The 24081-nt window shown below is 45.8% G+C and overlaps 1 protein-coding gene across 2 annotated transcripts in view; it reads left to right on the top strand.

Moving 5' to 3' along the window:
* The window catches only part of LOC104371621 (zinc finger SWIM domain-containing protein 6), a 229748-nt gene that overhangs the window by 173848 nt on the left and 31819 nt on the right, over positions 1-24081 (top strand). Inside the window, exons 9-11 of one of the 2 annotated variants that reach the window (XM_086630224.1) lie at positions 6892-6911; positions 19968-20199; positions 23351-23486. In XM_086630224.1, coding sequence (XP_086486350.1) covers positions 6892-6911; positions 19968-20199; positions 23351-23486 — 388 coding nt within the window. Of the gene's footprint in view, positions 1-6891; positions 6912-19938; positions 20200-23350; positions 23487-24081 lie in introns of both variants that reach the window. The other variant, XM_086630223.1, reaches the window with a different exon arrangement.

Here is a 24081-nt window from a genome sequence, read left to right as displayed (position 1 = left end):
CAGGCACAGCACCTTCAGGGCGTCCCCTGTTTATCCACACAGTGTGCTCTGCAGCCTCCTTCCGCTCTGCTCTGAGCCATCCCTTTTACACCCTCAGCAGAGTCTATGACAAAGATACTGACACGGTGTTGCTGCACGCGTGGCCAGTGCGTGCAACAAGGCCGCCAGGTATGTGCTCTGCTGGCCAACAGCGGATTTTTTAAGTTGTAACATATTTCTCCTAGCTTCCTTTTTCAAAGTTACGTGCTCACAACTAAGTCTAGTTTGTAATTCTTTGTCATTAATTCGGTACCAGTTAATGCTTCTCCTTCCAGTAGCTCACTTCTGATTGGAAAAAACACACAAAGCATATATACAAGCAATATATACAAACAACTTTCACACACGTAATATACTAAATCATAAGAAACATAAAGACAGTTTACATATCAATATACAATCCTCTACCACAATTCTCCCCGAATGCTCTCCAAGCCATTGCAACTGTTTGTGGATGGACTCACTATGGTCACTTAGATTAAAACAACACATGCCTTCAAATTCTTCACAGCCGTGTCCTTAAGCCAGAAGCAAAAATCAATAGCCGCACGATTTTGTAAAATAGCGTGCCTAAGACTATTTTGGTCTAGTAGTAGCCGTTCCAAAATTTGAGCGGTGACACCTGCTTGTCCTTCTGACCAGCAGGCCAAATCCTCAATTTGCTTCAATGCCTGGGCTGCCGCCACTCCAGGCGCAACCATAGATGCAGAGACTCGCACTGCCACAGACCACAGCCACACCCCATCGCCGCAGCCAGACGCAGGACCTGCACCTGCCCCTGCTCGGCGCAATCGGCGCGGCACATTCAGCCATCGCCTACAACTAGGGCCAACACTGCCAGCTGGCCAAGACGGCAAGGCCCTCCACAAGCACTCCCCGGGATATCCCGCCAAGCGCAGTCACCGCAAATCAGAAAAACACTGGGGGTAACTCCTTGGCAGCATCGCCATTCCACAACAGCAAAATTTGCTGGCCTCGATCAAATGACGACCGGGCACCATAAGCACCGAGGCTAATTTTCTGATTAGACTGTAATCCAATTTTTCCCAGGCTTGATCCACAATATCCGTCTACCCTAAACACAAAACTTTTGTATTGATCATTAGTTGGGGACACGTCTGTCCAGCTGCCATCTTTGAAGACGTTATAGGGAAAATGCCATCCCAAGATTTGAGCAGCTTGGCTTTGGAGGCTTACTATGCTGGCGTACTTGTCGCTAAAAACAACACGTTTGTGTAACATGATTGTTGCTGGCACTACCTACAAATTTTTATCCTAATAAATTTAACTCTTGTGGGGAAATATACGGAAGACTGCCCCTTTTTTTTTTTTTTTTTTTTTTTTTAGCATTTGTTTTAATGTTAAATGAATTCATTCAATAACCGCTTGTCCCATAGGTGAATGAGGGATACTGGTAGTGTGAGTCACTCCCCAATCCTGTAAAAAGGCACCATACTGGATCACTGTCTGTCCCGATTTTCTTTGGTACTCCCATGGTTTTCTCCAGTGTGAGCAGTAGCAACAACAAAGGCAGAAAACATATCAACAGTTACATGCACGTATTTAGATCGATTAGACAATTGACTATAAGTAATATCAGTTTGCCATAATTCATTGGCACATAAACCTGTTAGATTTACTCCTGCTGGAGTATTTGAAGGCACAATATGTTGACGGTCAGGGCAGGCACGTACAATCAGCTGAGCTTGATCTGCTGTCTGACCTGACAGAGAGCATCATCTACCACCAATTGACAAACTGTAGGATTATTCATCATTCCTTGAGGCAGTACAATCCAATGATATTGTTGCGTGGGTCGTTCATTGTTAAGCACTGGAACTGAAAAGGCAAATCTAGGACAATCGTTAGGGTGTAAATAAATAAAAAAGTAAAAAGGTGAAATAACCCAATCTTTTAAATCAATCACCATCAAATGCTAACATTCTGGAATCATAGTAGGATTTGGTACACCCGGTTGTAATGCACCCATTGGTGAAATGATTGCATAATAGCTCTTAAATCTTTTAGCATAAATCTCCATTTTCCTGATTTCTTTGGGATAACAAATATCGGAGTATTCTATGGGCTAGTGGAGGGAATTATATGTCCTAATTTGAGCTGTTCGTCGACTAATTTTTGAGCTCACTCCAGTCGCTCACCTTTTAATGGCCACTGATCGACCCAGACCGGCTTGCCAGTCAACCAGTCCAGCTTGAGTTGGGGCTGGACATCAGTGACGTGTGCTAAAAATTTGAGGTTAGCCTCACATTCCAGTGATTCAACAAATCCCGACCTCATAATGTACATGGGACATCAAAAACATATGGTTTCAAAATAGCTTGTTTGTTACCTGGGCCTACTACTAACAAGGTCTGTGCACTCTGCTGTGGGATCTGTGTTCCACCTACTCTGATCACAGCTGCCAGGGCTTGTATCAGAGGCCGAGAGGGCGGCCAGTCAGGATTTTTCACTATAGATACATCAGCCCCTGTGTCAACTAGGCCAGAAAAGCCTTCCCATTAATGATTACTGTTAAAGGAGGCTGTGCAGCTGTGACTGTCTGTGTCCAAAATTCTTTGTGATAGCAGAGTGACCTTTATTATTGTTATATAGGCAGCTTTTATAGATTATTACTCTAGCCACGATGTGTCCACGCGCCCCTCACCCAGCTGTGATTGGTTACAAACAATAGTGCATGCACCTATTTTAACTTTACTATTGGCTATGCCTAAAAAGGAGCTATTTTTTACTTGTTAAACTAAACATCATTTTCTCACACACTCTATATCAACTTCCCAAACTCCCCACGTCAACTTCTCACACTCCCTGCACCAGCTGTTCACACTCCCTTTTCTTTCTCATCCTCTTTATCGGTGTTTCCCAACTTCAGAAAAGAGCACAGGCTTAAATCATGAAGGTCAAACCCCAACTGTAACTGTGTGTATGATGCCACAATTCCCCTTTTTTTTGTTTTTCTATGACCATTACTTGATGAACCGTACTCTGTATCGTTCACTGGGAGCATGACAATAGGCAGGGGATGATTATTACTATGCATAAAAGAACTACTAGCAATATAATGCCTGCTTTACTAAAGATTTTAACCATCCTGTCAATTAAGAGCATTGATAAAGCAGAAGCTGTAGCATTAGTTTGTTTTGCAAGCCAACAACCCAACTTATTCAGTGTAGTTAACGCCTGTGCCACTCCAACTCCTGGTGCAAATATTGAAGCTGCAATGATTTTAGCTGGTTCCCAAAATTCTGCTCTGGAATCGCACTAGCTATCATAAGCATGTGTGCTTTGCCTATTCCGGGTGTGTCTATGACTTAGGTTCATGGTGGTGTTCGGGAAATACATTCTTAAAGTCCCTATAGTACATGGATCTCCCCTTATATGCGAAGGAATACCCTGCTAAGCTCTATTATAGCCCTGCAGAAGCAGTTACTAGCATTTTGGTGTTTTGTTTGTTTGTTTGTTTGTTTGGCTTTTTTTTCCTCAGAATCAATTACCCTTGGGAGTACAAACAATCCTAATTTTGTGGTGGATGATCGCCCCAGCAATAGTGCACATAATCCTTGTGATATAAGACCAAAGACACAAGTAGGAATTAAATGCACCAACGTGTCAGTGATTACTGTTGACCAAAACATTTAGCTGCCAATATCTCTGCTTTATAGTGTTCCGAGCCCACGTTCTGACACGCCTTTACTAAACCTGCAATCGTTTTTGCCTGATTTCTGATAAGATCAAGAGCTTGTTGGCAGTCTGTGTTAGCATTTTCAATGGCCAACTGGAATACCAACACATCTGCAGTAGCCGGATTTTCTGTTTATCTCTGAACTGCCATTTGTAGCCGATCAAGGAAATGCTCATAAGGTTCCTGTGCTCCCTGCCGAATGGAAGCAGAGGAAGCCTCCCCTGTCCCAAAAATCAGGGACACGTCTTAATGCTCTCTTAACCAATTCAGTCAGTTGTTGGAAAGCCACTTGCTGTAACGCTGCCTGTGCCTGATTTTGACATGTGTGACATTTTATTCATCCCAAAATATTTAGCTCTCGATTTAAGAGATTTAACACCTATAACACTTTAGCTATTGTTTCACTGGGAGATTTCCCCCTTCTTGTTTTAAAAGCATATTCTCCAAAGTACCATGTGCGTATTCTATGATCGGTTGCCCAGTAGGATTGTAAGAAATACCAGTAACATGCTCAATACCTTATGATGACAAAAATACATGTCTGATAAGAAGTGTATGCCAAAGTTCTTGCGAGCATAAACCACGAGGATTAACACCATTCACTGGTGGCACGATCGTTTTTTGACAGGTACTACACAATTGTACGATTGAGCGGGCTTACTCTCTTGTTATACCAAATTGTCACCTAATAGCATTAGCATTCTGATGGTAGAAGTCATGCAAGATGTTTGCCTGCACGAGCGAGTTTGGTACCAGAGCTGCACTCGTGAGAGGCTCAGCTCGCCTGTTCCCTTCTGCTATAGGCCCTGGAAGCGTGGTGTGCGCTCGCAGATGTACAATGGAATATGCATGTTTACGGTTTTGCAACACTGATATTGATTGTTGAAATTGCTGGAACAGAAGAGGATTAGTTATTTCCCGCAATGCCGATCGAGACGATCCAAGTTAAGATGTGCTCTCTCGTGGTAAAACCTGGGCCACGGGCCTCAGCCGGGCGAGGGGGCGGGGCCAAGCGGCCGCTCTGCAGGCGCGGCCGGCGGGTGGGGGGGCAGCGGCGGCGGAGGGGGGAGGTGGGGGCGGGGCAGCGGCGGCGGAGGGTCAGCCCTGCCTCGCCTCAGCCGGGCGGGGTGGCGACGACGACCCAGCAGCCCTGTGCCGGCCCCCCCCTTGTTGTTGTCGCTGTTGTTGTTGTTGCCGCAGCTCCGGCCGCTCGCGCTCCGTAACCGCCGCCGCCCCCTCACGCCGAGGGGACCATCAGCTGCAAACGAACCGGCGCAGCGGGGCCCGCAGCGCGTCTCCGTCCCCTCCAGCCGCGGTTCGCTCCCGCACACGAGCGGCAGCGCCGAGGCGAACGCCGCGCCCGCGGCCCCGGCCGGCAGCAGCAGCGGCGTTCCCGGGGCGCCGCCGGGCGCGGTGGGCGGCGCGGCGCGGGGGTGCCGGTGTACCGACTTCGTTGGAAGAGGGGGAAAGAAATAAGTCTGTCTTTCGTTCGGGGCCCTGGATCAAAAGGATTCGATGATGACTTTTCCAGGCCGGCAGCATCCCCACAGGTGGCTGCACGCCAACGTTTAACGTCTATAGTGTCCCAAGTCCTTGTCATGTATATATTTGAAGAGTTTGCCTCCGGTACATGGGCTGATACCCAAACCAGGAGTACCGGGAGTTTTATCAAGTCAGACCTGTTAATAGTGCTGGTTTCTCTAGCACTTTGTCAACACCTTAACTACAGACTTATGTTCTGTTAAAGCCGTGCTTCCCATCGTTCCCAATCGCTTACCTCCTCCTGTTGAGGCAGGTGTCGCTTATTTTTTTTTCTTTTTTCTTCAGTTGCTTACTTCTTCTTTCCTTTGGTTCCTAATTCTTCGTGTTTCCGGATAATATCTTTTGCATACCCCACTGCAATCAGGGGGGGCCAATATCTTTTTCCAAGTTTTAATCCACGCTCCTCTAAGAAGCTTCTCACCAATTGCGACAATGGATCCCGCAGATCGTCCGGCTTTCCTCTATAGGCCGCCTGAATGTAGATCCGCCCGGCTTTCCCCGATGGGCCGCCTGAAGTCGCCGTCCCTTCTCCGCTAAGATAACACTCGTTCAAAACAAGTAATAGATGTCCCGAGCGAAACGATAGTGAGTCCAGCTCATTCTTCCTGTCCCTGTTCGGGCGCCATAATGCGGAGAAGGGATTTGGAGAAGTACTGAGACGACTCAATATGAGTTAGCTGCAGGAAGTCTCGTTTATTGCGCAGTTCTTATTGCTTATATAGACAGTATTTGCCAATAATCCTGAGACCACACCTTTTCTACACCATTATTGGATGATACATACGCTTGTCATATTTAACAGCTTATTTCAAACAGACACCCGCCTAGCGAAGCTCTGCTCTAAGCAAACACTACTCCCTTATCATACAGCATAGTTTTCTTATCCTTAACTTCAAGGGCATTCTGCCCTTGAGGCCTAACTTTAGAGCTCCAGTCCTTATTTGCACAAGGTTTTCTTTGTGCAGTTTCTTCAAGGATCTGCACTCCGACACTTGAAGACAATTCTATATTTCACACTTGAAAAAAAACCAAAATAAGACTCAGCAACCCTCTCCACATACACCACTCTGTCCTCTTTTTGAGAAATTACGGGAAATTACAGAATTGTTGAGGTTGGAAGACTCCTCTGGAGATCATCTAGTCCACCTGCTCTGCTCAGAGCATGATCACCTAGAGCAGGTTGCCCAGGACTGTGTCCAGTTGTTTTTTTAATAACGTCAAGAATGAGCACCATAAAACCTCTCTGGGTGACCTTTTGCAGTGTTTGACCATCCTCACAGTAAAAAAGTGTTTTATTAGGCTCAGATGGAATTTCCTGTTTTTCAGTTTGTGCCCCTTGCCTCTTGTCCTGTCACAGGATACCACTGAGAAGAGTCTGGCTGTCGTCTTTACATTTTCCTATCAGATATTTATACATTTTGGAAAGATGTTCCTGAGCCTTCTATTTTCCAGGCTAAACAATCCCAACTGTCTCAGTCTCTTATATGGGAGATGTTCCAGTCCATTAATCATCTTTGTGGCCTCTCACTGGATCTGCTCTAGTATGTCCATGGGGAGCCTAGTACGGGACATAGCACTCTGGGTATGGGCTCACCAGTGCTGAGCCAGAGGGGAAGGATCACCTCCCTCAGTCTGCTGGCGATGCTCCTTCTATGCAGTCCAAGATATTATTTGACTTCATAGCTACAAGTATACATAATACTTCATATTATGTATACTTATGTATACAGCAGTCTGGTAAAGTTCCTACTGACTGGAAAAGGGGAAATATAGCCCCCATCTTTAAAAAGGGAAAAAAAGAAGACCCGGGGAACTCCAGGCCAGTCAGTCTCACCTCTGTGCCCTGCAAGATCATGGAGCAGATCCTCCTGGCGACTAAGGCACATGGAAAAGAAGGAGGTGATTGGTGACAGCCCACATGACTTCACTAAGGGCAAATCCTGCCTGACTAATTTGGTGGCCTTCTATGATGAGGTTAAAGCATTGATGGATAGGGGAAGAGCAACTGACATCATCTACCTGGACTTATCCAAAGCATTTGATACTGTCCCACACGACATCCTTGTCTCTAAACTGGAGAGACATGGATTTGACGGATGTACCACTCGGTGGATAAGGAATTGGCTGGATGGTCGCACTCAAAGAGTTGTGTTCAAGGGTTCAATGTCCAGGTGGAGGCCTGTGACGAGTGGTGTTTCTCAGGGGTCAGTACTGAGGCCAGTGCTATTTAACATCTTTGTCGACAACATGGACAGTGGGATCGAGTGCACCCTCAGCAAGTTTGCAGATGACACCAAGCTGTGTGGTGTTGTGGACACGCTGGAGGGAAGGGATGCCATCCAGAGGGACCTTGACAGGCTGGAGAGGTGGGCCCGTGAGAACCTCGTGAAGTTCAACAAGGCCAAGTGCAAGGTCCTGCACGTGGGTCGGGGCAATCCCAAGCACAAGGACAGGCTGGGCGGAGAATGGATTAAGAGCAGCCCTGAGGAAAAGGACTTGGGAGTGCTGGTGGATGAGAAGCTCAACATGAGCCGGCAATGTGCGCTGGCAGCCCAGAAAGCAAATCGTATCCTGGGCTGTATCAAAAGCAGTGTGGGCAGCAGGTTGAGGGAAGTGATTCTGCCCCTCTACTCAGCTCTCGTGAGACCCCACCTGGAATACTGTGTTCAGCTCTGGAGTCCCCAACACAAGAAGGACATAGAGCTACTGGAGCAGGTCCAGAGGAGGGCCACGAAGATGATCCGAGGGCTGGAACACCTCTGCTATGAAGACAGGCTGAGAGAGTTGGGGCTGTTCAGCCTGGAGAAGAGAAGGCTCCGGGGTGATCTTATAGCAGCTTTCCAGTACCTAAAGGGAGCCTACAGGAAAGCTGGAGAGGGACTTTTTACAAGGGCATGTAGTGATAGGACAAGGGGCAATGGATTTAAACTGAAAGAGGGGAGATTTAGGTTAGATATAAGGAAGAAATTTTTCACTCAGAGGGTGGTGAGGCACTGGAACAGGTTGCCCAGAGAAGTTGTGGATGCCCCATCCCTGGAAGTGTTCAAGGCCAGGTTGGATGAGGCTTTGGGCAACCTGGTGTAGTGGAGGATTTCTCTGCCCATGGCAGGGAGGGTTGGAACTAGATGATCTTTAAGGTCCCTTCCAACCCTAACCATTCTATGATTCTATTATTCTGTAAAGGTAATGAATTGGAAAATAATGTATCTATCATAGAATATATGTATCTGTATTGATACATGATTTAGGACAGGATGTGTATACCCATTTTAACTTCAGTGTTTGCTTCCCAGGGGCTTAACTGATGTATGCCTTATTCTCAGTTTATTTCCACCTCTCTGGTAGTTTTCTACCACCTTCTGAGTGGTCAGAAACTTGATTAATCCCTCTACCTACAGCTCTTTTATATGCACATCCCCAATCTTCTTGGGGCTTTGCCTCAAAACTCATTTTATTCCAATAGATTGTCTTCAATAAACTTCTAATCCTATGTCCTGGGTTTGGCTGGGATAGAGTTAACTTTTCACAGGAAAGCTAGGAGGGGACGCAGTGTGGGCAGCTGACCCAAACTCGCCAGGGGGCTATTTGATACCATATGATGTCATGCCCAGAGTATATAATGGGGGAGCTAGTTGAGAGGGGCATTGTCGATCAGGAGCAGGCTAGGTTCTGAGTTCCACGTGGTGAGCCATCATACCACTTGTTCTGTGTTGTTCTTTTATTAGTGTTACTGTTGTTATTATCCCTTCTCGTTTTTTTTTTGTACTGTCCTGTTAAACTGTCCTTATCCCAATCCATGAGTTTTACCCTTTTTTTCCAATTTTCTCCTCCCATCCCACCGAGGGGGAAGAATGAGCGAGCGTCAGCATGGTTGCTTAGCTGGGCTAAAACATGACAGGCCCAACGTAGGACTTGATAACGACAGATCCAACTAGAGCATGTTAAAAACCAAATTCGTTATATGTGTTTATTGTGTTAGTTAAATAGTTGCTGGTCATAATGTTGTTTTGGTTGCTCACACGACTGTGTTATGTAACTCCTTATATGCCCCTATGCATTCACTGTGATGCTGTTCATCATCACTGGGAGAGGGGTCAGGGCTCTCATTTTGCTGTCCCATGTAACGTCAGCTTATGATACGATAACAGTACTGGCCACGAGGCTGAACTGGTCTATGTACGTGGCATTGGCATCATGCTCGTATCTCGGGCACCACCTCTCAGGATTTATTAGCAATTGTGCCCAATCTATGGGGAAGACAGAGGAGGACACTTCCCCCCAATTTTACAATCCCCTCTTTCTCATTCAGGCTAATTACAATGGTCTTTGAGGATTTTGAATATTCTGGGAGTGTTCTAGCCAGCACAGTCTTAATGCTCTGTCTCCCGAAGGTGTTTCAGGTCTTGTTTGCGGTTAAACAACTATTTAAAAATATCATGGAGAGATCCGCTCTGAGGCCACATAGTTATGAGTGGCAGGGTGTGTGGGAGAGCATGGGCAAATGCCTGAGACAGTGGGCACCTCCGGTGTTTTGGAACTTCACCTCTGAACAAGTGCAGAATCCTGAAAAACTGATAGAATGTTTGGAAAAAGCGTGCTGTCACCCTGGCAATCCCTTGCAGACTGAGATCAGTGCAATGTGCTGAGGCTGGGCCCACGCCTACCGAGCTGCCTTGTCTAACACTCTTCAGCACTCTCAAAGGGGAGAGGAGGTCCTTGGATCTGGTGACAAAACAACAGACACTGCAGCCGAACCGGAGAACCCACCTGTTGCAGTGTCAGTCACCCCTGTACAGGAGTGGTGCACAAGGAAATCAGCTCACTTAGTGAGGGATGAAGATGAACCAGGGTCATCACAAGAATAGGAGGAGGACAGGCAGAGCCCACACAAGACAGTAACCACTCGATCCCTATCACTGAGTGAACTGCGAGATATGTGAAAGGATTTCAGCTGCCATCCAAACGAGAACATTGTTACCTGGCTGCTCCAATGCTGGGATAATGGAGCCGATGGCCTGGAACTAGAGGGTAGGGAAGCCAGGCAACTGAGTTCTCTGTCTAGGGAAGGGGGCATCGACAAGGAAATTGGAAGAAAACCACGAACCCTCAGCGTCTGGAGGCAACTCCTGTCAAGCGTGAAGGACAGGTACCCCTTCAAGGATGATATGATATGTCACCCAGGCAAGTGGACCACCATGGAAAGAGGTATCCAGTACCTGAGAGAGTTCACCGTGCTGGAGGTGATTTACAATGATCTGAATAACAAGCAGTTATCCAAAGATCCAGATCAATCCACTTGGCGAAAGTTTGTAGGGAGTGTACCAGCATCATATGCCAACTCGTTTGCAGTAATGTCCTGGAGAGAAGGCGCGGGACAAATGGTGGAGGACTTGGCTGGTCAACTCTGGCAATACAAAGGAAGTATCTGTACAGATACTCTGTACAGGCCTGCGTTGCAGCTGTGGAGAAACTGTCCCAGGAGTTCCAGCAATTCAAAGAGGACATGTCCCACTCTCCACCCATATGGACCCATATCTCAGCTATTAGAAGTAAGCATTCCCCTGACCAAGAGAGAGAACACAGAGTGCACACACCACGGGGTAACTTGTGTTTTTTCCTGCATGACCACAGAGAGGACATGAGGAAGTGGGATGGAAAACCTACTTCAACCCTAAGGGCACGGGTACAGGAGTTGAAAGGAAAACCAATCACAACAGGGAATTCTTCCAGGAAAAATGCCACTCCAGTTTTCAGTGGGCAGCTCCTCAGACATCATAGCGGGGATGATCCCATTTTCGATCCTCTCAAAGGGACTTCTAGTTCATTTTTACAAAAGGTGAGCGATGAATACTGTGACCAGGACTAGAGGGACCCTGCCTCCAGCCAGGTGGAGGAGAGGGATAACAGGCTTTATTGGACTGTGTGGATTCGATGGCCTGGCACGTCAGACCCACAGGAATATAGGGCTCTAGTGGACCCTGGTGCACAATGCACCCTGATGCCATCCAGGTATAAAGGGGCAGAATCCATCTGTATTTCTGGAGTTGCGGAGAAGGGATTTGGAGAAGTACTGAGACGACTCAATATGAGTTAGCTGCAGGAAGTCTCGTTTATTGCGCAGTTCTTATTGCTTATATAGACAGTATTTGCCAATAATCCTGAGACCACACCTTTTCTACACCATTATTGGATGATACATATGCTTGTCATGTTTAACAGCTTATTTCAAACAGACACCCGCCTAGCGAAGCTCTGCTCTAAGCAAACACTACTCCCTTATCATACAGCATAGTTTTCTTATCCTTAACTTCAAGGGCATTCTGCCCTTGAGGCCTAACTTTAGAGCTCCAGTCTTTATTTACACAGGATTTTCTTCGTGCAGTCTCTTCAAGGATCTGCACTCCGACATGGAGTGACAGGGTGATCCCAGTAGCTAACTGTATTGGAAGCTGAAGTGAGTCTAACTGGGAATGAGTGGCAAAAGCACCCCATTGTGACTGGCCCAGAGGCCCCGTGCGTCCTGGGCATAGACTACCTCAGGAGGGGGTATTTCAAGGACCCAAAAGGGTACCGGTGGGCTTTTGGTATAGCTGCCATAGAGACGGAGGATATTCAACAGCTGTCTACCTTGCCTAGTCTGTCAGAGGACCCTTCTGTTGTGGGATTGCTGAGGGTTGAAGAACAACAGGTGCCAATTGCTACTACGATGATGCACTGGTGGCAATATCGCACCAACCGAGACTCTCTGATCCCCATCCAGGAGCTGATTCATCAACTGGAGAGCCAAGGGGTGATCAGCAAAACTCATTCCCCCTTCAACAGTCCCATATGGCCAGTGTGCAAGTCTAATGGAGAGCGGAGACTAACAATAGACTATCGTGGCCTGAATGAAGTCACACCGCTGATGAGTGCTGCTGTGCCGGATATGCTGGAACTTCAATATGAACTGGAATCGAAGGCAGCCAAGCGGTATGCCACAACTGATATTGCTAACATGTTTTTCTCAATCCCTTTAGCAGAAGAGTGCAGGCAACAGTTTGCTTTCGCTTGCAGGGGTGTCCAGTATACCTGGAATCGACTGCCCCAGGGGTGGAAACACAGCCCTACCATTTGCTATGGACTGATCCAGACTGCACTGGAACAGGGTGAAGCTCCAGAACAGCTGCAGTACATTGATGACATCATTATATGGGGCAACACAGCAGAAGAAGTTTTTGAGAAAGGGAAGAAAATAGTTCAGAACCTTCTGGAGGCTGGTTTCGCTATAAAACGAAGTAAGGTAAAGGGACCTGCACAGGAGATCCAGTTCTTAGGAATAAAATGGCAAGATGGGCATCGTCACATCCCAGTGGAAGTGATCAACAAAATACCAGCTATGTCCCCACCGACTAGTAAGAAACACACACAAGCTGTCCTAGGTGTTGTGGGCTTTTGGAGGATGCATATTCCAAGTTACAGCCTAATTGTGAGCCCTCTCTATCAAGTGACCAGGAAGAAGAATAATTTTACATGGGGCCCTGAGCAACAGCAAGCCTTTGAACAAATTAAACAGGAGGTTGTCCGTGCAGTAGCCCTTGGGCCAGTCCAGACAGGACAAGATGTTAAAAATGTGCTCTACACTGCAGCCGGGGAGAATGGCTCTACTTGGAGCCTCTGACAGAAAGCACCAGGGGAGACTCGAGGTCAACCCCTTGGATTTTGGAGTCGGGGATACAGAGGATCTGAAGCCCTTTACACTCCAACTGAAAAGGAGATATTGGCAGCATATGAAGGAGTCTGAGCTGCTTCAGTAGTGGTTGGTACTGAAGTGCAGCTCCTCCTGGCACCCTGATTGCCCGTGCTGGGCTGGATTTTCAAAGGGAGTGTCCTGTCTACACATCACGCAACTGATGCCACGTGGAGTAAGTGGGTTGCACTGATCACACAAAGGGCTCAGGTAGGAAACTCCAGTCGCCCAGGAATTTTGGAAGTGATCATGAACCGGCCAGAAGGCAAAGACTTCGGAATATCACCAGAAGAAGAGGAGGTGACACGTGCTGAAGAGGCTCCACCATATAATAAACCATCAGAGAGTGAAAAGCGATATGCCCTCTTCATGGATGGGTCCTGCCACATTGTAGGAAAACATCAAAGGTGGAAAGCTGCTGTGTGCAGTCCTACGTGACAAGTTGCAGAAGCTGCTGAAGGAGAAGGTGAATCGAGTCAGTTTGCAGAAGTGAAAGCCATCCAACTGGCTTTAGATATGGCTGAATGAGAAAAGTGGCCAGTGCTCTATCTCTACACTGACTCACGGATGGTGGCAAATGCCCTGTGGGGATGGCTACAGCAGTGGAAGCAAAGCAGCTGGCAACGCAGAGGCAAACCCATCTGGGCTGCCCCATTGTGGAAAGACATTGGTGCATGGGTAGAGAAGCTGGCTGTAAAAGTACGTCATGTAGATGCCCATGTACCCAAGAGTCGGGCCACTGAAGAACATCAAAACAACCAACAGGTGGATCAGGCTGCTAAGACTGAAGTGTCTAAGGTGAATCTGGACTGGCAACATAAAGGTGAAAAATTTCTAGCTCGTTGGGCCCATGATGCCTCAGGCCATCAAGGAAGGGATGCCACATACAGATGGGCTCGTGATTGAGGGGTGGACCTAACCGTGGACACTATTGCACAGATTATCCATAAGTGAGAGACATGTGCTGCAATCAAGCAGGCCAAGCGATTAAAACCTTTCTGGTATGGAGTCCCATGGTCAAAATATAAGCATGGGAAGGCCTGGCAGATTGATTATATTGCACTCCCAGAAACTTGCCAAGGCAAGCGCCATGTGCTCACAATGTTGGAAGCAACAACAGGATGGCTGAAAACATATCCTGTGCCCCACGTCGCTGCCTGGAACACTATCCTGGGCCTTGAGAAACAAGTCCTATGGCAGCATGGCACCCCAGAAAGAACTGAGTCAGACAACGGGACTCATTTCTGCAACAACCTCATAGACACTTGGGCCAAAGAGCATGGCATCGAGTGAGTGTATCACATTCTCTATCATGCACCAGCTTCTGGGAAGACTGAACGATATAACGGACTGCTAAAAACCACACTGAAAGCAATGGGTGGTGGAACCTTCAAACATTGGGATACACATTCAGCAAAGGCCACCTGGCTAGTGTCGTGGTTTTAGGCTGATCCAGCAACTAAAACTCACACAGTCTCTCCTTCTCCAGTAAAGTAGAGAGGAGAGGGAAAAAAAAAAACAAAGGGACTGAGGGTTGAGACAAGAACAGAGGGAGCACCCACCAACCATGGTCCTGGGCAAACCAGACAGGGCTTTCTCAAAGCAAAACAGTTTATTAATGATTACTTAGAAGGACAAAGGGAAACAGAAAAACCGATTACTTGAGAGGACAGAAAGAAACAAAACCAGATCTTAAAACCGACACCTTCCCCCCCCCTTTCCTTTTCCTCCCGGCTCTACCTCCTCCCCCCAGCAGCACAGGGGGCAGGGACTGGGGGAGTGCAGGTCAGTTCATTCTGTGCTGTTACTGCTGCTTCTTTCTTAAAGGAGGAGGAGTCCTTACACCCTTTTTCCCTGCTCCAATGGATCCCCTACCCACGAGGAAAAATCCACAAAGTTCTCCAGCGTGAGTCCAGCCCACTGGAAACAATCCTTCCCCACAGATTGCTCCGGTGTGGGCTTTACCACAGTCTCGGATACTTAGGGGACTGTAGCTACTTGCTCTGGCGTGGGTCGTCACACAGACTCCAGATGCCTCTCTGCCTTGTCGTGCACCCCAACACGACCATCCTCAGGCTCAGGCATCTTCTCCCCACGGGCTGCGAGTGGGTCTCTGCTCCACCGAGGCCGTCCTGGTTGCAGGGGGGCCGCCTGCTATCTCACCATCAGCCGCAGGGGAAACTCGGCTCCGGCACACCTCCTCCCGCTCCATCCTCACTGACCTGCTGTCGATGCGGCTGTTTCTCTCAGATCTCAGTCCTCTCCAGGTGAACTCAGCCCAGTGGGCACCCTGGGAGTAGGGTGCCCCCGAGTTCCCCAGCTGGCTCCGCCGCTGCCATTCTCCGTGGGCAACGCCGGCCCGACGCAGGCAGCTGCCCGGCCGGGAGCCAGGGAGCGGGGGCAGCGCCCTCCTCCCTTCTCTGCTCGATCCTGGGCGAAGCACCTTTTCTGGTTCCTTTGTCCTGATTTAAATAGGGCAATTCGCAGAGGCGCCCTATTGGCTCAACCCCGAGGGGGATGGCAGTCTGATCTGGTGGCCAGAACCAAGCCTAACCCGGTTCCAAAACCGGGGAGGTCACAGGGAGCGAAACCCCTCTCCTGCCACCAGAACCACCCCCCCCTCCACATCAAACCATGACAGCTAGTTAACAGTATAGGCCCTGCCCAATCTAAACTTCCACATAATGTAGAAGGGGATAAAGTCCCTGTAGTGCACATGAAGAATATGTTGGGAAAGGCAGTCTGGGTTAGTCCTGCCTTGGTTTAAGGTAAACCTTAAATTCTTGGGATTGCTTTTGCCCAGGGACCTGAGTGCACTTGGTGGTTGATGCAGAAGTACAGGGAAGTTTGATGTGTACCCCAAGGGGATTTGATTTTGGGAGAGAATAGCCAGTGAATTAAATATTGGGCCTGATGGTATCCACCCGAGAGTCCTGAGAGAGCTGGCGGATGTCATTGCCAAACCCCTGTCCATTATCTTTGGGCAGTCTTGGCTCACTGGGGAAGTTCCGCTGGACTGGAGGCTGGCGGATGTTACCCCCGTTTACAAAAAAGGGCGGAAGGAGGATCCGGGGAACTACAGGCCTGTCAGTCTGACCTTGGTGATGGGCAAAGTCATGGAACAGGTTATCTTGAGTGCTATTAATGAGCACATACAGGTTAACCGGGTGATCAGGCCCAGTCAACATGGGTTTATGAAAGGCAGGTCTTGCCAATTAAACCTGATCACCTTCTATGACAGGGTGACCTGCCTGGTTGACGAGGGAAGGGCTGTGGATGTAGTTTTCCTTGACCTCAGAAAAGCCTTTGATACAGTTTCTCATAGTGTTCTGGTTGAGAAACTGATAACTGCTGGCCTGGATAGGCACACCCTCCTTTGGGTTAAAAACTGGCTGGATGGCCGGGCCCAAAGAGTGGTGGTAAATGGGGCTAAATCCGGCTGGAGGCCGGTCACCAGTGGGGTTCCCCAGGGCTCAGTGCTGGGTCCAGTTCTGTTTAACATCTTTATCAATGACCTGGATGAGGGGATTGAATGTACCCTCAGTAAGTTTGCGGACGACACCAAGCTGGGAGGCTGTGTCGATCTGCTCGAGGGTAGGGAGGCCCTTCAGAGGGATTTGAACAGACTGGATAGTTGGGCTGAGGCCAATGGCATGAGCTTTAATAAGGCCAAGTGCAGAGTCCTTCACTTGGGGTGTAAAAACCCCAAGCATCGCTATAGGCTCAGGGAAGAGTGGCTGGAGAGCTGCCTGGCGGAGAAGGACCTGGGGGTGTTGGTTGACTACCAGCTTGATATGAGTCAGCAGTGTGCCCAGGTGGCCAAAAAGGCCAATGGGATACTGGCGTGTATCAAGAATAGTGTGACCAGCAGGAATAGGGAAGTGATCCTGCCCCTGTACTTGGCACTGGTGAGGCCTCACCTGGAATATTGTGTCCAGTTTTGGGCCCCTCGCTTTAAGAGAGATATTGAGCTCCTGGAGCGGGTCCAGAGAAGGGCGACTAAACTGGTCAAGGGGCTGGAAAATAAAACTTATGGGGAGCAGCTGAGGGAGTTGGGGCTGTTTAGCCTGGAGAAGAGGAGGCTGAGGGGAGACCTGATTACAGCCTACAAATACTTGAGAAGGGATGGTGGGGAGGTGGGGGAAGGGCTCTTTACATTAGTGATGGGTGATAGGACAAGAGGAAATGGGTATAAGCTTAGTCAGGGGAGATTCAGGTTGGATGTTAGGAAGTATTTCTTCTCTGAAAGGGTTGTCAGCCACTGGAATAGGCTGCCCAGGGAGGTGGTTGAGTCCCCATCCCTGGATGTGTTTAAGAAAAGGGTGGATGAACTACTTAAGGATATGGTTTAATGGGAGATTAGGGACGGTTGGACTGGATGATCTCTAAGGTCTTTTTCAACCTAGAAATCTATGAAGTCTATGAAATTGTGTTATGTTTTTTGCTAAATAACCCTGTTACTGTGTGTCATCATTGCTACTGTTGCTGAATGCTATGTCAGTGGGATTACAGTAAGACTCACCCAAATTAATGAAGGATGGACTTTGATGAAACTGAGCAAAATATATTGATGATGGAACTAGAACTGGCTTTGGAACTGGTGTCCAGCAACCTCCTTGAGATTTACATCTTCAACCCACGGATATGGACCGTGCCAGATACACCAGCCATGAGCTCCGGATGCACTATGCAACAACCTAACACCACACACCATCTCTCCTGACCTGAAAGACTGGTATGACAGATGGAGCCCCAAAGTCATGGATTAAATGAACTCAATGGACATGTTAGAGGGATGGCCCATAGACTAAGTAAATTATATCTGTGTGTTTATATGTATAAAAAACAGGAGCAGTGATGGTGATTAATTGGAAAATGTATAATCTGAGCATGACGCAGATGGCATTGAATAAGGGGTGGTGTCCCAGTTTTAGCTGGGAACGGGTTAGCTCTTCTTTTTAACAGCTAGAAGAGCTCCGTGTTTTGGTTTTACTCAGGGGCTCGCTCTGAGAAGAATGCTGATAGCAAGTTGATGTTTGTGGTTGGACATGAGACTCCAAGGACTTTTCAGTGTGCCGGAGTGCAGAAGCACGGCGGGATAAGGGGGGAGCATAGCCGGGACAAGGGGGACACGATTCCCCTTGTGATTTGTGGTGGAACTTAAGATTGAGGGCCAAACTGGCCAATTAGTATTCCATATCATGCAGCGTCATGCCCAGTATAAAAGTGAGGGTCAGCCGGAAAGAAGGGCTTTTGCGCTTTGGCTCTTTCGCCGCTTTTGCTCTATTTCCTTTTTTTTTCCCTCTCTCTCCCAGTACTCCCACTCTTGGAGTACTCTCTCTCTCTCTGCCCCTCTCTATTTTGGGGCCTCGCATTCGTCCGGGATTGCAGCTTCGGGACGAGACGGGCTTCGCATACGAGGGGGCGGTGAGCATCTACACTGTGTATTAAATCATCTGTATTAAATTGTTCTTATCTCAACCCACGGGTTTCCCGTTTATCCTTTAATTCTCTCCCTCATTCCTGGGGGTGGGGGAGGGGGAGTGACTGGCTGTGTGGGAGGGTCAGCCTAACCCAGGACAGGTGGATAATGTCCAGGGTTTGGCTGGGATAGAGTTAACTTTTCACAGGAAGCTGGGAGGGGACACAACATGGGCAGCTGGCCCAAACTAGCCAGGGGGCTATTAGATACCATATGACCTCATGCCTAGAGTATATATTGGGAGAGCTAGCTAGAGGAGGGGCTTTGCTGGGAGCTGGCTGGGTTTCGAGTCCTGTGTGGTGAGCAATTGTACCACTTGTTCTGTATTGTTCTTTTATTAGTATTATTGTGGTTCTTATTCCTTTTTGATTTTTTGGTGCTATCCTATTAAATTGTCCTTATCCCCACCCACGAGTTTTACCCTTTTCTTCTGATTTTCTCCTCCCATCCCACTGAGGGGGAGGAGTGAGGGAGTGACGGAATCGTTGCTTAGCTACTGGCTAGGCTAAACCCTGGGATCCCATATCCACCAATTCTGGAAGAACTTTAATTGAAAGAAATCAGATTCTTTGCATTTAGAAAAAAAAATTCTCCTCCATTAAATCTAAGTAGTGTGTGTTGAAAAGTAAATTCCCCCTGCACGTGCATATGCAATCTGCCAAATGCATTCTGCCTTCTCATTTGCTCCAGCTGTCCATCTTCTTACATCTGTACACTACAACTTTTTGTTCCCAAACTAGACTGTAAACTACTAGAGGTTGGAACAGCATTTTGTCATATGGTGTATCTGTGAAGTGCCAAATGAATCAGTAGTACTCTTTAAAGCAACTTATGGCTTTGTCTGTATGGAATTTATGAGTAATCTTTATTAAAAGTAGCACATCTATTGTTAATAAAAGTCAGAGACATTAAACATGTTTATCATAAATACAACTGTAATAAATAAAAAAGCATGAAAAGAGCTCTAACAAACAGGATGCTTTAAAGTTGTGCAATTCCCAAGCCTACTGTATTTGCACAATCCTAATAGCTTCAACTGAAATCTATGCAGGTGTATAAGCACCTTCTCTTTCCACTTAAATAACAACAAAGCTTTAAGGAGATATGGAAATGGGTGGGGAAAAAAATTGAAACATATCTTCCAATTTTGGCCTTATTAACACAAGGCTGGAGAAATTTCTTTTCTCCAAATCATGCAGTTTAAAATGAAAACTTTTATTTTTACTTGAGTGGTTTTTTTGAAACCGAATTGTTTTGTGTATTTCTGCCATGTGGAATTGGATCAGGTAGTTTAGATTAGATCACTGGATCTTGAGATTGTGTTAGTAATTGAAATCATTTTAAAAAATGAATACTGACAGAGGAAATGTTTGTTAAGTGTGGTATTATAGCCAGATTTTGGATTAGAATGATTTCCTGATGTGTTGTTCTTTGTGTCACCCTTTACAGAGAACGTGGGGCAATGCAAATCTCTGGAGTACCAGCACCTGCCTGCACACAAGTTCTTAGAAGAAGGAGAATCTTATTTAATGCTGGCTGTGGAAGTAGCATTGATAGGGCTGGGACAGCAACGAATAATGCCAGATGGCTTGTACGCACAAGAGAAGGTTTGTCGAAATGAGGAGCAGCTCATTTCTAAGCTACAGGAAATTGAATTGGATGATACTCTGGTGAAGATTTTTCGAAAACAAGCAGTCTTCCTATTAGAAGGTAGCTCAATGTAGATGCTAACTGCTTCTTTAAACTGTTTTCACCTACACAAGCCCACTGAATTAGTATTCCAGTGGAAACTGCTTTACATACTTAAGATGTTTTTTGACAGAACTCCAGCAAAGTTTTATTTCCAGTCTCTTATGAAAATCAAACATACTTTAGATATCACGTGACTGCAGAGATAAGGCATCTACTGATGTATAAGCCTTTAATTTTTTATTGCATTTTTTTCTTTAGATTTGTTGTTTGTCATAATGTCAGTATCCTAATTATACAACTCAGGCTCAAAATTATGTAATATAGACCTCAGTTATCATCAACAGTTCTCGGGTAGCAAATTTCTAGATGTGAAGAGCTCAGAAAATTCACTTAGAATTGCTGGGACAGAATTATAACATTTTCTTTATAGCAATTAGGAAAATGGCTTGCCTCTGAAGTTTGTATCATCATCATGGTCAAATATTGAGGCTTAAGGCCTGGTCTTGTGACTAAATTTTGATTAAGACAAATAACTTGTGTTTGGGAATTAGCCAGTGTATCACAATAAAATCTGTACAAAAAAGTGCATGCTTTTGCCTTAGCTTTTAAAAAGGCTTAACATATAGCACTTAATCCTCATGTTCAGAGAGTAGTTTTGTGGGTTCTAAGGTTGTCTTTCTAGTTTTTGGGTTTTTAAATGGAAGAAAAAACTTTAAAGGAACCAATTAGCTAAAGGCATGGTCCAAGTTTTGAGTACTTGCTCAAGGGACAGTGGGGAGTGTGATACTGTTCTAGGTAAGTTGTGAAGACTGTTACACAGCAGTCAGGTTTTGCTTTCTTTCTGTAAGACATTTGTCTTTTAAAACTACTTCTTTAATGGAAGAGACAGTATATTGTTTAGGGTTCTCAGCTTTGAGTCACTATTATTGCCCAGATCCTTAAAGACTTTGGTACCTACTGATGGTGCCATTGGAAACTGCAGAGAAGCTGCACCATAGGGAGAGTTTCCATTATGGTGTGGCTGTAACTGCTGCTTTATGGCCTTTGGACAAGAACAGCTGCTTGCTGGATCCAGCTATTAACCACCATAGACAGATCCTATCGATTATAAAATCAATTTGCTGCATCTATTTACTGGTAAGGATGCTTTATGAGGAAAAGGCAGGATTTTTCTCAAGTATTCTCTGATACTTCTAGTTTACTACTTTGATCACTGATATTCTTTTTGTTTTCTTAGAGTAGTAAACAAGTGATCATAGCAGGAAATCTGCTAAAATAACTACCTACAAAATTGCTGTGGTGAGCAGTGTGCAATGATGGTCTTGCATTACTGTGTGCTGAGAAATCTGGCTTTCCTGCAATAGCTTCAGTTTACTCCAGGTTAGGCAGAAACTGCCAGCTCACATGGAGGAACAACTGTGCAATGATTTAAGATCCTAATCATATAAATTGTGGTTTTATAGTTAAAGTCCTGTAGATATAATAAAGAAAGTTTAATCCAATATTAACCTGATTTCTATGCTGTTAATGCAGATTGAGGCATGCTGTATGTAGCTACCATTTGAATGCGTGGGAAAGCAGAACATAAGACTGTGTTGCAAGAAGTGTTCTAATTTTTTGCTTGACTGCTAAGTTAATGGCAGAATATATTTTCATATAAATGCTTTGTCGTATATTCTTTGTGTCCTAACTGAGCTTCTGACTGGACCACCAACTGACAAATATACATGAAATGGCTGCTTTCATTGAAGCAATGCCAGCTAGTTTTGAATGGCTTTCAACTTCATTTTAAATGACTGAGAGATACACTGTCTTCATTGATATTTCCTTTGTGATCAGCCCCAGTCTTCAGAAATGCCCACCTATGGAACTCAAGATTTTTTTTCATGCCTAGTGATTTTTATCTTTGCATTTTGTGCCAAGGCACCAGTCAGAAAAACATTGCTGAAACAGCTATACTGGTCCAAGTTGTTACCATCTCTCTCTCATTGAGTTCATGATCCTCTGCAGCAGAAGGGGTTGAATAAATTTTGTGAGTACTCCTCATCTGCTTCAGTGTGGGGTCAACCATGTTAGTTTGAACCACTGCTGGAAGCTATGACACATGTGACTGCAGTAAAGAAGTGTGCTCACAGTCAGTCATCCGTCCAAGCGTGGTGGGTTGAAATCTCTAGTAGAAGAGGAAGTAGTAACTTCTAGGACTGCTGACTGCTATTTATGCAATAATTGTCCAATAATACTTAATGTAAGATTCTTATTCTGTATCTTGCAACATTTAATGCCCAAACCTCTAGCTGCTGAAATAAAAAACTGCTTGGCACGGTTTTCCTGTTAATAGGAATAACAGTCTTAAGGTTGCAGGAAAAATGTAAAAATGAGATTCATATGCACCATGAACCTTCAGAACTCAGCAAGCAAATAGTTGCATTTATTTTTTTTTTAAATCATCATTTCTGTTGTTAATCTTGACACTTCTGTTATGAAGTACTGCACTGAGTGTGAGCAAAATCCACTTCCCCAACAATGAGAATAGTTTCCCCACAACAAATACAATTTTTAAGATCGTGTGGCTATTATGGACTAACAAAAGCAGCTTTGATCTGACCTAGTCTTCTCTGGAGACCAAGTCCAGACCAAAGTGTTTTTTAAATGCCTAATGTCAGGTGAGATAGTAATAGGTATCAGGTGCTGCTGTAGTGATTGGTCATGTAACTTCAATTAAAGATGCATATTTTTCCACTGTAACCACTTTTTTTTTCCTGGTGGATTTGTTATAAAGCAATTGTGTATCAACAAAGGGTGCATAGGGATTCATGTGCACAATATAACTATGCAGAGGCAAAGCTAGGATTATCACCTTCTACTTTTGCATACCATAGACTTGCTGAATGAGCCCCATTGAGCCCTGGGACCATTCTGTCATTTGTATGTGTGCTGGTAGCATGCTTAGTACTATAGAATTTGCAGTCTGTCTTGTCTCAAAGAATATATGGTTATTTAATATACTTGTAATATATTTCGCAAAAATATCAGTGTAACTTTACCTTTTGTACAGCAAACTGTCTCTGAATATCAATTTTAACTCAAGGTATAGTGAATGTTTTTAAAGGTCCAGAAGTTGGGTTTTAACAGTCTGTAAAGACTGACATTCTCTTTCTCTTTCCCATAGCTGGACCATATAGTGGTTTAGGTGAAGTCATCCATCGAGAGAGTGTTCCAATGCACATGTTTGCCAAGTATCTTTTCACCTCTCTCCTACCTCATGATGCTGAATTGGCATACAAAACTGCACTGAGAGCCATGCGGTATGTATTCACGAGTCATCTAGAAAAAGCACAAGTAGCAATTTGGAAAAGGGGAAAAAACTTGGTAATCAAGACCTAGTCTTTTTTCCTAAAAGAAGCATTGTCCCCTTTAAGGAGAAATTACTTCGGTTCTATCATCTGTAAAAGCAATTGATGTCTGTATAATCATTTATAAATGTACAATTAATGTTTATCTACAACTGTAAAACAGCATTCTATGTTACAAATCCTAGATTTCCACTCTTGGGGCATGTGGTTTTGTGTTAAATGACAGCTTTAGCGCATGTGTTCTCTTACTGATGTGGTTATGTGTGTGTGTGATGATAGTGACAAGGAAATGAGGCATCTCACTAGCAGTCTCAGGATCATCTGCTGTTTAGCAGATGATAGGACTATTTGTTCCACCAGCCTTCTTTATAAATTAACTCTCAATGATAGATTTGAAACCATATGGTGTGGTCTGAGCTAGTACTTTTTTCTTGTGCTTCATAACTAAGCAGTCTTGCATGCTGTCCTGGGTTTGGCTGGGATAGAGTTAACCTTTCACAGGAAAAGTGGGAGGGGGCACAGCAGGGGCAGCTGACCGGAATTAGTC

The sequence above is a fragment of the Tauraco erythrolophus genome, chromosome W (genome assembly GCF_009769465.1).
Source record: "Tauraco erythrolophus isolate bTauEry1 chromosome W, bTauEry1.pri, whole genome shotgun sequence".
NCBI classification, from domain to species: domain Eukaryota; kingdom Metazoa; phylum Chordata; class Aves; order Musophagiformes; family Musophagidae; genus Tauraco; species Tauraco erythrolophus.
This window is presented reverse-complemented; position numbering and strand designations above follow the sequence as displayed.